This window comes from Xiphias gladius, chromosome 1 (assembly GCF_016859285.1).
Source record: "Xiphias gladius isolate SHS-SW01 ecotype Sanya breed wild chromosome 1, ASM1685928v1, whole genome shotgun sequence".
NCBI classification, from domain to species: Eukaryota; Metazoa; Chordata; class Actinopteri; order Istiophoriformes; family Xiphiidae; genus Xiphias; species Xiphias gladius.
Genome location: NC_053400.1, coordinates 14510934 through 14527545, shown reverse-complemented (window position 1 = coordinate 14527545; position 16612 = coordinate 14510934). Strand labels below are relative to the sequence as shown.

The window sequence follows — 16612 nt, the reverse complement described above, 5'->3', positions numbered from 1 at the left end:
TTCTTTGCAGTTAGTTCTGCTAATATAGTGAGTTCTATTAAACAAATGCTAATTACTTCCTCATAAACTTCTCTCTTCGACATCTATAAAAAAACCCGGCAAAGTGAAAAGTGCTGACACGTTCAAACGTTTGTCAGTTTACTACTTGAATAAAGCACAGTAGAGGCACAAACCCGAAAAGAGTACACCCAGAGCCGTTTAGCAAGCATAGAGGGAAAAAAAAAATCAGCTTCCACCAAGTGCCAAACTGAGATTAGGGGACGCTGTGTGAAAAACAATTTAATTCTTTGGGATATTTGCTTAATGTATCTTTGAGCGGTATTAAAAGATCGGCATCAGCAGCAGCTCGCCGATCAGCTCTGCACACACGGTTTGCTGCAGCGCCGGCGTTTGCTCTAGAGCTCATTTCAGTAATCTCACCTGCTTAGGCCTTTATCTTGGTAGAACAATTTGGTGCCGGAGTAAACATGGAGCCAGTGATGGAGATCTTCAGATGGGGGAGGGGACTTGGCTGTTACTGTGGGGACCGTGGTGATGGCCAGGGGCTGGTGGGTTTTACGTCTGAGCAACTTGTATCTGAAGGGGAATTTTGAATAAAAGAAGACACACACACATGGTTGGATGTTTAGGAAAGCATTAACACACAACCCATGTACCCAAATCGGCAAATATAGCACACAGATGCACACTGTACCCCCATGGGAATATACACATGCTTGTATATAGACATACACACACTTACACACACAATTTTCAACTGACTCTTCTCCTTATCACTCATTTCCTCCTCCTCTGCTGTTTTTCATCATCTCTATTCTTTTGCGTTCACTGTATCTCATCCCTCCCTCCCTACGCCCCTCCCTCTGTTGTTTTTTTTTCTGCAGGGTTCGTGTTTTCCTCTCCCAACAGTGATGCTAATTTTTGCTGTAATCAGAAGAGAAGGGCTTAATGCCGCCTTTTAACCAAGCCACTTAGACAAACACACAGAGCTGAGCAGAGCAGAACAGAGACACGGGCTCATGCATTTTAATCGTCTGCTAGGAAAATGGACCTTTATTTTAGGCCTAATCACCAACAGGGTAGAACAGGACAGAGCAAAACGGACCAGAATGTGCATTACGACTGAGAAAGCACTGATTAAAAAAATGCACAACACCTAGCTCATTACCAGGACATTCATGTTAGCAGCTTGTTAACGGTTTCCCTATCTGCTCAAGTTTTTCTCCAGAATGTGTCTCTCAATAACCAACATACTTAGACTTAGATTTCAGTCTAGGCTGTCGGGTTTCTAACTCTAGGCTATAGCCACTGGATAAAAACACAGTGTTGACTCAAACTATGCAAAGTTACGATGGTTACACAGACTGGGGTTGGCTCTGAGTGTTTTGAAAGCAGCTGATCCATAGTGGGAACGCTGACTGACTCATTTTGAGATTCCAGCTGTGTACAGGCAAATCTAACCTGAATACTATGTATTCAGGTTCGATTTTGTGGGGATATTTGTGTTTTTACATGACGTAAATTCTGAATAATACAAGTATTTCCACTTAACAAATACGCAACTTATACAACCTCTACTATTTTGCACTTTATGTAATTCCCTTGGGTACACACAAGTTCGGATAGCAGATGGGCTGATGAGCCAAGGAAAGATAATTCTCCTCGATAATTATTGACATAGGTTTTAAATTTAGTGCAACAAAACAGAACTCTATCCAAATTCTATTTGCAACACAGTAAAACAATTTTCGGTAGGCTAGTACTTGTGATGCAGTTACTGAAAATCAATAATAGTGCATTACACTATTGCGTCACTGAGAGCAATAATGTGTTTACAGTAAAGTGGAACATGTTACTCCCAACATTGGCTGTATCTCCAGTTGTACTAGTGGTGAAACTAGTGGTTTCTATCAATATCAATGTTACCTGATGTTAGGTCCATTGGGCCTGCTTGGTGGTTGCCAGGAAATGGCCAGGAAAGACTCACTGACAGCCACTACTGATAGTGGTGCAAGGCCTTGAGGGCTTGTGGGCAATGTGGTTGCTGGAGTAGGCAGGCTTTCAGTACATCCTCCAACATGTCCATCCCCCTCAGAACATGCCAACACAGTAATACTGTAGTTTTTGTATGGAATGAGGTCTGTAACTGTGATGCTGAGTTCAGGTGTGTTGCCACTGTCATGGAAGATACGGGGTTCTGGGAAGCGGATCTCATAGCCATGAATTTCTCCATTAGGAATAAGAGGAGGAGACCATGCAACCTGAAAAATATGTGTGTTAGATTTAAGTTCTGGGTTGTTCATTTGAAATACAGTATATACAGATAAATCAGAGTAGTATACAAAAAACTATAGGTTTAGTTCACTTAATCCTTTCTAACTGCCCTATCATTATCCGAGAAATGTCATCTCATTGGTTGGCCGGGCATTCTAAATGTTCTCGGCATACTGAGGACGCCAGAAAGCTTTTAGATGGATGAACTACAGGAAGTCATGGCATAGTTCCTGTGTGTGTATGTGAAGAGTTTGCAGTGTGTGCACATGCAAACACATATCTACATCACAGTGTGAATGCCTGTGTGGTCAAGTTTGAGTGCTATCAGTGCTATCAGGCAGGTAGTATCCACGTGTTTCACCCATGTATGTGAACATACAGCATTAGGATGGACACTGTGTGTGTGTGTGTGTGTGTGTGTGTGTGTGTGTGTGTGTGTGTGTGTGTGTGTGTGTGTGTGTGTGTGTGTGTGCACTTGTGTGTGTTTGTGTGTGTGGTTCTGTGTTCGTGCACGCGTTCAATTCTCCTGTGGGGAAAGATAACCTGACTTTGACTTGAGCAGAAGATTCCTTTCATCACATTTAAAGCAGGGTACACACAAACACACACACACACACACAAACACACGGAGAGTAACGCGCGCACGTGCACAAACTCCATGCTAAAATAATGAAAGCGGCTGGTAATGGAATTGCTGCATGCAAAAACAAAAGCTTGCTGTCGTTGAGCACTGCATCTGATTTGGAAACAGTTCAGTCTGTCAGCATTTCAGAGTGAGGATGAAGGTAACTGGCAGACACACACACATTCACGCACACACATTTACAAACACACACACACACACACCTATGCATGTCTCAACTACAGCTATCGATAAAATAAATGTTTTGTTTATACATCCCCATACAAACACAATTCAAAAACTGCCTGAGCGCACACACAGACACACACACCTGTGTTTGTGTACTGTGTGCTCTAACACTCTTATGGATACAAACTGTCATGTACATTTACTGATCAGTCAAGAGCTTGTTGAAACTTAAGAGTTTAGGTGATTAAGTGGTCAGTGTTGATGAGTGTATTATGAATGAACGTCAAGAATAATTATTTTTCATGCAACCTTGATATTCATTAACAAGTGACACTGTGAGTTGATACAGGACACACACACATGCACACTCCGAGCCACACGCACACAACCACATATGGGCAGGGTCATGTGGAGTTAGGTAGCTCATTTCCCAAAGTGCGCGTTGGGTGTGCTTTGTGGTGGAAGTCATTTACAGATTGAATAGCCTGATGTAATCTTTAGATGGTGAAGACAGCAGAGACCCTGGGCTGACATGGAGCACTGGGGCTAAGGCCAGTACAGTATGTGTGTGTGTGTGTGTGTGTGTGTGTGTGTGTTTGTATATGTATTTATGTGTATATGAGTGAGAGAGAGACAGATGATAAAGTTGGGAGGGAAAGAGAATAGGTGTATATGTAAGGATGTGGTTTATGTGTGTGTCTTTGTGCATCTATGCTATTAAACTGAGAGAAAACTCCAAGGCACCACATTAGCTGGAAATACAATTCTACAATTTTCTCGTAGATGCAAACTTTGGGATAAAGTGGGATAAAGTCCCAAATTTTATGGTTAAAAATAAAAATTATCTATATAACTATCTTGGCAGAAATAACTGGTGTCAGAATGAGAAACTATTCATTTCTAACTGTTACACGAACAAAGAAGCAGAACAGGTGAAAAAAAAATTTGAACAGAGATCATTTGGCAAGACGTATAATTCACAGCTGCTAATATTGCCTTGACTCGCAGTGTCAGGCATTCCCTGTCTTTCTTCAAAAGTTTTTTGTACACAATCCCTGAGCACTCGCCCAGTGTCAGTAACAAAAGTTGTCTCTATCCAAAAAATCTATTTTGTATCTGTGATCTCATTTTGCTTTATTGCATAGCTCTCTCAATCATGTGTTGATCTTCATCTCTTACTGCATCACAAACTATTCCAGTCACAGTCTGATGAAGCCAAAAGAACATTGTCTGTGAATAACAGAGATGCCATGCCACTACATAAAATGGAAAAAAAAGAAGTGATATGCAACGAAGGAGAGAAAAGAAAAAGAAACCATTTAGAGAATGAAGGGAGATACTCAAAATCCTCTCTGTATTTTCAAGGTCAATTGGTAACCAGGAAGCGGCCTGCCTGTCGGTCCAATTAGCAACAACCAGGAAGGAACACTTTTCTTTCTTGGCCCTGTGACCCCTAAAGCTGTGCTGCTGCAGATATGACAGGGGCGGTTCTGAAATGATGACAGGCATTAGCATTTTTCTGCAGTTAGCATTAGTGCTGGGCTGTGAGTGCATGTATGTGTGTGTGTGTGTCTCTATCTGCATGCATACAATATTGTTTCAGGGGCTTTCAATGATAGGCCTTGATGTGGGATTAGCCAGTGTTGGAACTTAACTCTGGCCCCTCCTTCAAAATGGCCGACAGGAAGGAAGCTGCCTCAGACAGGGTCACAGTCCCACCCATTTTCTGAAGGGGACCTTGAGTTGAATGTTTTTCTTTCTCATTAAATCCCAAAAGGAAAGGACAGAAGAATCAGTGTGACATTGCTTTGTCTTTTCTAGTCTACACTTCTGTCAAACCCAGAGTGACTTAAGAGATTCTCACTGAAGTTGCATTCTATTGTTGTGTATTTTGTCTGTTTAAAGAAATTTAAACACTTTATAAAGTCTAAAAGTTCATTCTGAGATTCTGAGACTTTCTATCATTTATCCCTTACTTGAACTGACTCTGGCCCCAAGACCTTCACTCTCGGTGGACTGAGACCAGCTGGCCGAGAAGGTCTGGTGGTGATGCTGACCCACGGTCCTGTAAGTATGTAACAATGTCTGGTTAAAGATCTTACTGTGTAACAACAGAGGGTGGAAGAATTCATCTCTAATTTGTCACAAGGTGGTGAAGTCGACTACTCATATCTTGGTTAGATTAATTTAATTTCAGTTAATCCCTCTTTTTGGCCTTACCTGTGGTGTTGCCAGCTTGGTTATGGAGTACAAGTCGATACTGGTAGCTAGTCCAGGGACTGAGCGCTGATGAAGAGTCCAGGAAGGAAAGGGGTGGAGAGTCCGGAGGGAGATGGCCCACTGTGGAGACTTGTTTGGTCCCAGCAAAACTACGCTCAATCAGCCATCTACCCCCAGCACAAGATACAGTAGAAAATAAAAAGATAACTATCTACAAATATGAGAGTCACGGAGGGACTGAATTGCATGTGATCATCTCTCACCGATCCAGTGGTCCGTTGCTAGACTCTGGTGCACCCCAGGACAAGAGAACAGAGGTGGGGGTGTCGGAGTAGAGGTGGGGTGCAGGAACCCCTTCAGGGGGAGCTGGGAGGGTACGAAAATGCTGAGAAATCCTAGACACTGAACAACCCACACTGGTGCATGCTTCCACCTAGATATTGGAGAACAATTTTGTAACATCACAATGTGATGTGTGTTTCTAATATTATCATTGTAATACTAGCAGTTTTCTTTCTTTCTACAAGTTCTAAATCTGGCACCTTCAACTGCCATGATGATTATGAATAATCATCATGGCAGTTGAAGGTCATGGTTATTCAGATACCAAGAAAAACATCTAGGTTATTGTTTTTATATTTGTCACTGGAGCATAATCTGAGAGGAAAACAGACCGACATTTGTTCAGTCTGTGACATTATAATTTGTATTTAAAAAAAATCGAACCTGAATACATGTTTTGTTTTTTAATTGTATAATATTATGGCAAATCTTTTGGATTATACAATACAGTACTGTATTCTACCATAATGTCATCATAAAGGTATTATCTACCACTATATTAATATACAATACCTGGAGGCTGTAGGTCTGGTATGGAAGTAGGTTGTGAAAAGTGTAGCTAGTGGTGTTCCCTGGAAGAGCGACTGACAGAGGGGAAGAATATAAATCTGAAGCTGCTCTAAAGGAACTGGAGATTGGGCTCTGGAAGGGTTCAGTATTAGAGCTGGTTGCATTGTAGTCTTGGTTATGCAGTAAAAGGCTGGGACTTTGGTTTACACTGGTGGTGTTGGATTCAGTGGGGTGAAATGAAATGGAAGTGGGGTCTTGGCTTGTATTGCTTGCAAAAGTAGACTCAATATGGTTGTCTTCTTTGATGACAGGCCTCAAGCTAGAGAGAGGTTTAGGGACAAGGTTGGGTCTAGGGCCTTGGATTGTGCTTGAGTTGCCATTAGTGTCTTTGTTGAAAGTAGACATAGAGATGTGGCTTGAGCCAGGGGAGGTTAGACTGGATGCTGGCCTGAGGCTATGACCTAAATTGAGATATGCACCCTCAGTGCTGGGCAATTGGCCTGGGCTAGGACCTAAGCTGGAGTTGAGGGTTGTGCTGGTGCTGGAAAATGAGCTGGGTTTGAAATCTAAAGGAGAGTTGGAGCTGGGCCAAAGATAGAGGGTATAAGTGGTGATTATGCCATTTGGTTTTGAGGGAGGAACCCAGGTAACTTTTACACTTCGAGGATGAAGCCCTGATACAGCTGGGCTGTCCACTGGTCCTGGACCTGCAGAAAAGGAAGATGATGAAGAAATGAAGAGACAGGGGGAGGAGAAGAAAAAAAGCAACAGATAAACATACTCTTTGCATGTGTGCTTATAAAAGAATGAGAAAAAAAAGTAAGGAGAGGGGATTTGTTCTAAAGAATTATTTGACAAGTAACATAAAGAATGACATCAGAAGGACAAAGAGTGATTTTGCCATCCCTATCCAGGGGATTAACATGGAAACTCTTTCTTTCTCAATTTCTCCCCAAGCAACCCAAGATTGTATTTATGGATTTATGCAGTACTTGTGACTGTTTGAATGTGAGTCTGTACCTCTTTCAGCAGGGAATTCAGAAGGCGAGGTGTAGGCCGGACTGGACTGCTGGGAGCATTGCAGTCCAACATTACAGTGGCTTTGGCTAATGCGCATAAACAAATACATACAAATGCATTGCGCACACACTCATATCACCCCAAAATTTTGTAATCACCAGGATATATCTAAATTATATACTCTACAGTTGATGATATGGGTTTATATTAAAACCTAAAGCCTAAGAAGAACTTTTAGCATTTACTTATCAACAGGTATGTCAGGAGACCACACTGATTGCAATAGTATCTGTGGTGACTCCTTGCAAAACTGGAGCCGGGGTTTCAGAGAGCTCATAGTTTTAAATTTGGGTCTACTGTGTTTTCATGTTCAATGCCATTTTCATTGCTTGGGAGTGCCTTATCTTCTCCTGTCCAAAACGCAAAATGATCCCAACTAGTATTAGAAGTATGCAGGCAGACAGAAACGCACATCAGAAGGCCACAGGCACACACACGTCACATGACTTGCACATGTTCATGCACGGATAGAAAACAAAACAAGACTAGTGAGAAGGATATATCACTGCACGGTAGCTCATCTGAAGGTAATGCCCCCTCCTCCCTCCTCCCCCGGCATTTACATTCGACTGTACCGCTCTATAATGGACACACACAGATGCATGTCCATATACATAGACACACACTTCTTCTAACGCACACTCGCATTCCTGCACCCACAGTGATGCAGTGTAGCAGTAATGGTGCTGTGTGAAGGGCAAGCAGATCAAGGTGACTGAGCGGACTGAGGGAGCGTGCTGCGTTGCTAAGTGCTACCGCTAACCGCTAACGGCTTTCCCAGATGGCGGTGTGTATGTGTGTGTCTACAAGGGAGAGGCAGATAGAGAGAGAGATTGAAAGAAGGTGAGAATATACGGGCATGAATGTACGAGAGATCGAGTGTGCAAGCATGTATATGTGTCTGTCAGCGTGCATGCACATGAGACATCAGTTGTGTAGGTACAGTATGTTCATATTTTGCAGACTATCTACTGACTGATGGGCCACACTTCACAGTGACTGAGAGGCCAACTAACATTCAGTGTTTTGCCTAGGGTGTCCCCATTCTGCTAAAAGTTTAACATGTCTCTAAGTGTGTTGCTTACCACAATTCAAATGTTTTGCCTCATATTTGATTTGGATTTCATGATACCCTTTATGTCTTCCATGTTTTAAAATAGACTGAGTTTGCTGGTACATTTAATGCACACTAAGCACCATTTTCCTTTGGTATCTTCTGAAACAAATTTGCACTGATTGATACTAATCTATGGTGTCTTTTGAGGGAGGCAAACAGACGAAAGCAGGCAAACCCTTTTAAAAGATCAAACTTTCCGAAAAATATTTGTGTTGGTGAATTTATACATTTACTGACCCTAATTATGTATAAAAGCAACTATGTCAGACACAGTGAGATGCAAATCACCAGCAAAGACACAAAGATAAATTAATATGGCAGCCAGTCTCTCTCTCTCTTACACTTTCACTTACACACACACACACACACACACACACACACACACACACACACACACACACACACACACACACACACACACACACACACACACACACACACACTAATACCAATCCTTACCCTAAACATGAGTCTAACCTGAACCCTAAAACCGATTCTTAACCTTCAAATAGCCATTTGAAGTCGTGAGGCCCGGCCAAAAAGTCCTCACTCTCCCAAAAAGTCCTCACTCTCCCAAAATGTCCTCACTCTGTAAGGTCTATAACTCAAACTGGTTCTCACAAAGATAGAATTACAAGTACACACGAACAAACACTCACACACACACACACACACACACACACACACACACACACACACACACACACACACACACACACACACACACACACACACACACACACACACACACACACACACACACAGACAGACATCTCCTACACAAATAAACGACAATGTAAAATGGTGATGTAAAGCTTGGCCGACTTTAAAGATCAAAAATGGTCCCACCAGCAACCCATCTTTCCTTCTGTCTATCTGTCTTCTCTTCCTTCTTCTCTTTTCTTTTCTCTTACCCCTTCCCTTCCTTTCCCCCACCACCTCTCTCTCATTTTCTTCTCTCTCTCTCTCCTTTTTGTGCTTTGCGCTGCTGTCTCTCTCTCTCTCGCTCCCCCTCTCTCTCGGGGCTCCCTGCTAAATAAACAATGCAGAGAGTTGACCTTTTGGGTTAACAGGTTTTTATGCTAGCTCTACTCAGCACTCACACTGATTCAATTACCACCAAAGGTCCACTGAACCCCACGAATAACCAAGGAACCCGTCTCCCTGTCTGTCTCTGTGCATGTCTGACGGCCTCTCTCCGTGCCTTGCTGCAAGCTCGTTCATCTTTGCGGAGGGTTGTGGGTGTCCCTCTACCTGTTTGTCTAATTACACATTCTGCATCCCTCTGTCTATTTGACAATATTCTTGCCTGCCTTCCTTTGTCCTGCCTGGTCACGATGTCTGTCCGTTCCAACAACACATCTGCAAAGACACAGGAGAAAGATGCACATAGAGGTAGACAGATAGGAAGTCCTAAAAACTGCATATAATTTCACCACAAAACACAATCCAGTCACCTTGATCCAGTCCCCATCAACCAAGCAAAATAACCCCAGTTGTTACCCCCCATTCCTTCCTCGTTCCCTCTCTCCTCCATTCCCCCATCCCCCCTCTCCCTCTAAGTGTTGAGTGTTATTTAGGCTTTACTGGCCCGTGTAAAATTCTGCAATTTGAAGGGCTGTTAAGTTTTTCAATTGAAATTTTCATTTAAGATGCAGGTGATGCTTTTTTCCTTTTTTTTTATTTTACTGACGCTTTACTGCTCTCTGGATAGGAGGGAACGAGTGTTGAGGGACTGCATAGCAACCACTCTCTCTCTGCTTTCCTGACTCCTTATCCATCTTTCCCTCTTCCTCTCCCTCCTGCTCACCTCTTCCATTTTTACATCTCTCATCCTCCTTCTCCCAAGTGCTCAACCTTTCTCTTGTCTCCCACTCCCCTTTACCTTTTCTCTCTCCCCTGCCTCTCCCACGTCTTCATCCCCCATGCCTTTCCCTCTTTCTTCTCCCTCTCCCTTCATCCCTCCCACCACACCTCCCACCCTTATCCTCCTCTCGCCAGTAAAACACAGTAGCAGAAGGCTAAAACAGGAGTGCAGGGCCACCAAGCTTTAAATCACATTTATAAGGATTTGGTTAGCATAGTAATAACACAATCAACTGACAAGGGCTGGGAGAGGGGGAGGAAGGAGTGTGTGTGTGTGTGTGTGTGTATGCATGTGTAACTTGTGGGTGCATACTTGTTATGGAGCTTCTTGTGCATATTTTTGTGCATGTGTGTGTAGGTCAGGATCCATCCATGTATATTTAAGAGTGTACATCTATGTGTATCCATGTGAAGAGAAGAGGAAGAGTATTATTTTTAGCCTTGCACAGGGTCCTGTGTGTGCATGTGTGTGTGTGTGTACGTGGGTGACTGGGCTTTTGAAGGTGAGTCCGGGCTCCTAGGAGTCATAATGAGGACAAACGCTGAGCTTTACTGTTATCAAGATGCTTACGACAGTGTCAAAACGTGACAAGCAATACGGTGAAAATTTACATTGCATTTCATATCTTTACTTTTTCTACAGATTACTTAATGTCATTGCTGCTTTAGAAGACACCAAAGAGGCAGTGAGAAAGAGGATGATGTATGGCTAAGGTCATGAACTTGATTTGTATCCATAACATTATGAGTATGTGAGATGTGCATTAGCCTCTAAGTAACTATGACCATCACGATACCTTTGAAAATGTCAATCATTCAAAATTTTCAATGTCCTTTTCAGACACTGACTATTTGGAGTGATTTATTTATTTCCAGGTAACCTTCTGATGTATCCTGCATTACAGAGAGCAAACAGAAAGTTGCAAAGTAATATATGGCTTTTAAAATATAATGTGGAAATATGTTGGCATGTCAAATTATCCAAATCGGTGGTAAATGATTTTGTCTCGTAAGGATCCCTACTAAAGAAATTCTAAAAATATAACAAAGCCATTCTTCATCATGTGACTGCTGAGGAATCACAGTTTCTATTTAGAGAACTGCAAATTTTCCCATTAGACAGTATATTTAACAGAAAAAAACAAAAGCAACATGTAAATGCATGATCAGGTAATCAGTGTATATAATGTACATAATATGTTTTAGTATCTCAATATGCAAGATAACAATGCAGTTATGCTCACATAATTTCAACATTTCCTCGGGAAAGCTAAGCGAACGGAATACTGGGATATAAGGTAGAGTATTATTTTATTAATGCAGTCACTCTTTCATTAAGTAACATGAATTCTTTGTGTTCTGTCACTACCTCTAACCTCATTTCTCTCCCATTTTCTCCTTTCTCTCTCAGCCTACACTTTAATTTTAATTCGGGGAAATAGTGATTTTTTGATGCTCTCTTTTTCTCTCACACACACACACACACACACACACACACACACACACACACACACACACACACACACACACACACACACACACACACACACACACACACACACACACTTGCTTTCTAAGACTGCTTGGATCATTTTGTCAAAACAGTACTTCATTCATACTCTTTATAACACTTTATAACACACATACATACGCTTTTCTCACAGAACACACACACACACACACACACACACACATTCTCTCTCTCCCTCTCTTAGATCACTTAGCTTGTGTGAACATGGGAGTAGACAGAGAAAAGGGAGCTGTCCAACACGACTAGAGTTTATGTTCACAGGAGCCGTCTGTCTGTTCTGCAGCGGCAGGAATTCATAGGGACCAAATTACATTAAAAAGATGGATATAAAACTTTAATGGAATGATAAAAAGGAAAGGAGGATGTGTGGGTCTCTTTCTCTGTTCTGTCATTAGCCCTCCCTTTTCTTCTCTTCCTCTTTTTTTCCTCAATTCCTCATTTTACCTTTTTGCTCTTTCCATTTTTCTTTCCTCACTTATTCTCCCCATTTCTTATCTTCTTTTCTCTTTACTCTCCCTTCTCTCAGTCAAATAGAAGAGGCGAACCCCATTCTGTTTTCAAACGCAAAAAGACAGAAAGAAAGACAAATAATTTGAGAAAGACTGACAAGGAAAGAGGTATGACAAAAGGAGAAAGACAGAAGAAAAATATACAAAAACGCTCAACGAAACAAAGAGGGGGCTAAAGTAATAAAAGAGGATACATACTTGGATCCATACTGTTAATGAAGATCCATGTTAACATAGAGTATACTATATCAAGTTCTGTAACAAAGTGTAAACCTTGCAAGGTTACAGCTCAAACATACACACACAGATCAAGTTAGGGAGATGTCTTCCAAAAGGGGTAAAACCCAAAGGACAACAACACAATATTATATATACTGTATATGAATGTGTGTGTGTGAGTTTATGTACATGAATGTTCAGGTTTTTTGCTAAGTTAAGATTTTATGTGCTTATTTTTGAGAGAGTGAATTCTTTATGTATGACTGCCTCTAAACTAAGACAACAACAATTACATCATAACTACTGGCCTTACTATACATGAAATCATACTGAATGATATGTGAAAGTGCTTGCTAAGGTTGTCATTTTTGGTCGAGTGAGGGAGAGGAGATTAGGAGGAAAATGCAGTCTTTCCTGTCACTGCCAAGATGATGAGAGGACGGGTTTATGGTGACAAATTACACATCAGTGTTAGGAAAATCCAATCTGGCTACATTTGGCTTTCTCCGATCACGGCTTTAAATCCCCTTCTTATTACAAGCTTCCATACCTATCATGTATTCCATTATTATGGTAAAGGAATTTTTAATGCATACTTTAAAATTACTGGACATTTTCACATTTAAATAATAGTGTGCGTCCATGAAGGGATGTTAAAATGCAACCATAACATTAGACATTTAATTATTAGTAATTATTTGAAATTGTTATGACACAAGAAGCTGTGAACAGGAATGAAGGTGAACAAAAGACTGAAATAACACAAACATTTTTTTTTTCTTCCTGTGGCTGAATGGCCTCTGTGTCAACTGGCTGCTGATTGAACATTGATTATGTTTTTGTGTTTTAATGAAAAGAAAATGTTGACGCCATAGTTAAGTACTTTTAGACAATGCATTATTGATTAATGCTGACTGATCTGTTCCTTTGTCTCACTTTGTAGACTTTTTCAACTTCAACCCTACCAGTTCAGTTCCAGTTAAACAGAAATGGAAGTAGGTAGTATAAAAAAAAAGAAAAAAGGGGCTTATACATATTTTTTTCTTGCACCTACACTTAAACTGTCACATTGTCAGCCTTTGCTATGGGAGATGAGTTTGTCTGCATGAAACTTCATGACTGTGTTCTTGCTTGTGAGCATGAGGAGGTGTGTGATTGATAAGGAGGACAAGGAGGTGTGTGTGTATGACACATTTTCTCAGTGTGTGTGTGTGTGTGTGTGTGTGTGTGTAAGCGGGAGCCTGAGAGAGGCAGAGAGAGTGGAAAGAGCGGGATGGAGGTGTGAGCGTTGGGGCACATTGTGATCAAATGGACAGGTCTATTACAGTCCACACACACACACACACACACACACACACACACACACACCAAAACACAGAGAGAGATGTAGATTTGCATGTTTTTCACTCTCACATTAACACAGATGTACACACAAACAAAAACACAAATATCAATCACCTTATCTATACTTGTTGAGCACACAGGAAAAAGGTGTGACAAAAGTTCACTCTGTTGGAGAGCGTGAAGGTGTGTGTGTTTACGTGTGTGTTTGCTAGAGGGAATTCAATTCTGCATAGCAAAGAGAAAAGCACAGGGCCATAATTTAATGCAACCTAAATGTCTGCAGTTGTGTGTACCTGAATGGGTGTGTGCTTGCATTAGTGTATGTAACTGCACTTGTGTTCATGTGAATGTGTATATATACGTACACCGCACATACATGTGTACATACACATTTCCGTGTGTGTACATGAGCAAGTATCCAATGTATGCAAATCTCAGCTGCTTAATGATAATGTATGTGATAATAGCGTGATACTAATTAATTTATAACTTTGCACTGAGGAGGCTGTTCCAGTGGCTAATATGATTCTATTACAGCAATTAGCCCACAATGACACTGGCTAGGTCACTCACACACAGACACACACCTTACAGTATGCAAATCTCACTCTGTTAGTGTGTTTCACCTGATCTTGCGTGTGCCCACGTTTCCACCACATTCTCCATTTTTAATATGTTCCGTCGCTGTCTTTGTTGCATATTGTCTTGATCATATTGACCACCTCCACTAACAACAAGAAATTAATACACTTGGATAAAATAAAACCTTGGAGACTTTCCGGTAATAAAAGAAAACTGGGCAGAGGCTCTGTTTTTCACTCAACAGGCCATATGTTTAATGTTTGAGAGTATTGTTTAGATCATCACCTAAAATCAGGAAATCTGTCAGACTCCTTGAGTTTAACTTTGACTCAGCAGCACTGACGGCCAACTGATGGCAGAGGCCAACTAGCAACCAGCTGCTGCCAGCCACCTGCCAGCCAGTCACTTGCAAAACTCAGCTGGACTACTGACATGAGCAGTCAGGCAGCACAATTCAATATGAAAAAACACTGCCACCGCCCACTGCCAACAGGTAGTCTAAAAGAACAGCAGTACTGAGTGTTTCTCTCATAAAAAAAAAAACTTTGTTAATGACCACCAGTCTTTTTTTCCATGGCTATTCTCCTTTACTGTTTTTGCATTGTCTGTGTGCACTGGAACTGATATGTAAACCCAAGCATCTGTGCATAATAAGTATGTTAAATTTTTACGTGTGCATTTGTGTGAATGAGTACCGTGTGTGTACTTACTGTCCTCTGCGGTGCACAGGGTTGCCCATGGGCCAGCTGTCTGTCCATGTGTGTGTGAAACCACCACTCTAAACAGGTACTGCGTGTACGGTGACAGGCCCTCTACATGATATGAAAAGGTGTCTGTTGCATTTTCCAGAAGCCTAGGAGTGGATAGACACAAACATAAATACATGTACTGACACACATCTGGATCTGGTCAAAATGATCTGTGCAGTGACCAAACAGGTGGTCAAAAAGGGACAGCGAGTAATTAACTTTACAAATGGTGATCTAGAACTTCCTAGTGACTATCTGTGTGTTTAAGTGTAAAGTCAGAGAACTCCACACGCAATGTTCCTGATGAACACTTGCCATTTATCCTTGCCATCATTTATGTTATGATCTATTTTTATACTATTTAATATTTAGCAACTCCTTAATTTCTACCTTAGCCCAAATGTTTTCTCTTTCAACTTTATCCACCTTCTCTTGTTTTGCTCTTTAATGCCCAATCACAGAGATTCAGCAATGGGGAGCTCCCCAGTGTGTCAGTTCCAGAACCACATGTTCTTGTTACTCAAAAATTAAAATATAAAACAGATCCCATTCCTATGTTGATAACATAGCCCAGCCATTTTACCAGCTTACCTGCAGCGACCATTCCAGGATTATTGGCAAGGGAATTTTGGTCAGCATGGAGAGAAGAGGAAATGAAGATTACAAAGATTTGAAAATCCACAAAGTATTTATTTAGTTTTCTACAGAGCTTTTTGTATATGGAATGCGATTAGTCCATGTTACATCTCATAAAAGTAGATGTTTATTACAAGAAAACAATATGCTGTATTTGTTTTATGTATTTTAATGAGTTCTTTCTAAATTAATTTTATTTTAAGTGTAATGTTATAAACTTGTCAAGAGAGACACTCTTCATATGATCACTAAAGAGTGACTATCTTGGCAATATGTACAATAATTAGTGGTAGTATTTGTACTACTACTATAGTAGTAGTGTTTCATAGCTTTTTATCATATCCCCATGTCATACATGATCCCATATCATATAATCATACAAAGGAATCTAGGAAAAAGTAAAAGAATATTGTCATAAATGAGGGGCCATTGACCATTTAGCATCAGATGGATAGAAGGGATGAATGAATGAATAAATCTGGGAACAATGAGATTTCCATAGCAGAAGAGGAGGAGGGAAGGGCTGTCTGATATATAATACATGTAGCTAGTCATTTATTTATTACCACAGAATGAGAGCCTCCTCTTCTTGGATTAAATTGCAATTTGTTGTCAGGAAGCATGTAATGAATACATATCAGATGCACACCCTCTCTCTCTTTTTATTCTATTACATTTTCTCGATCTCCCTGTGCCCTGTCTCTGATTTTTCGTCTCTTTGACTCAACCCCATCTATCTGCCTCATTCCCTCTCTGTTTTTCTGATGGTCTGTCATATTGATGTGACATATTCAGCTGTGCTGTATAATGTACCCCTTTGTG

The 16612-nt window shown here is 41.0% G+C and overlaps 1 protein-coding gene across 1 annotated transcript in view; it reads right to left on the bottom strand.

Annotated features, from left to right (window-relative positions):
- Positions 1-16612, bottom strand: part of ush2a (Usher syndrome 2A (autosomal recessive, mild)) — a 223593-nt gene that overhangs the window by 85185 nt on the left and 121796 nt on the right. Inside the window, exons 49-55 of the mRNA XM_040127015.1 lie at positions 15116-15258; positions 6161-6864; positions 5569-5738; positions 5306-5472; positions 5062-5150; positions 1927-2261; positions 421-576 (exon numbers count right to left, since the gene is read on the bottom strand). Coding sequence (XP_039982949.1) covers positions 421-576; positions 1927-2261; positions 5062-5150; positions 5306-5472; positions 5569-5738; positions 6161-6864; positions 15116-15258 — 1764 coding nt within the window. The remainder of the gene's footprint in view (positions 1-420; positions 577-1926; positions 2262-5061; positions 5151-5305; positions 5473-5568; positions 5739-6160; positions 6865-15115; positions 15259-16612) is intronic.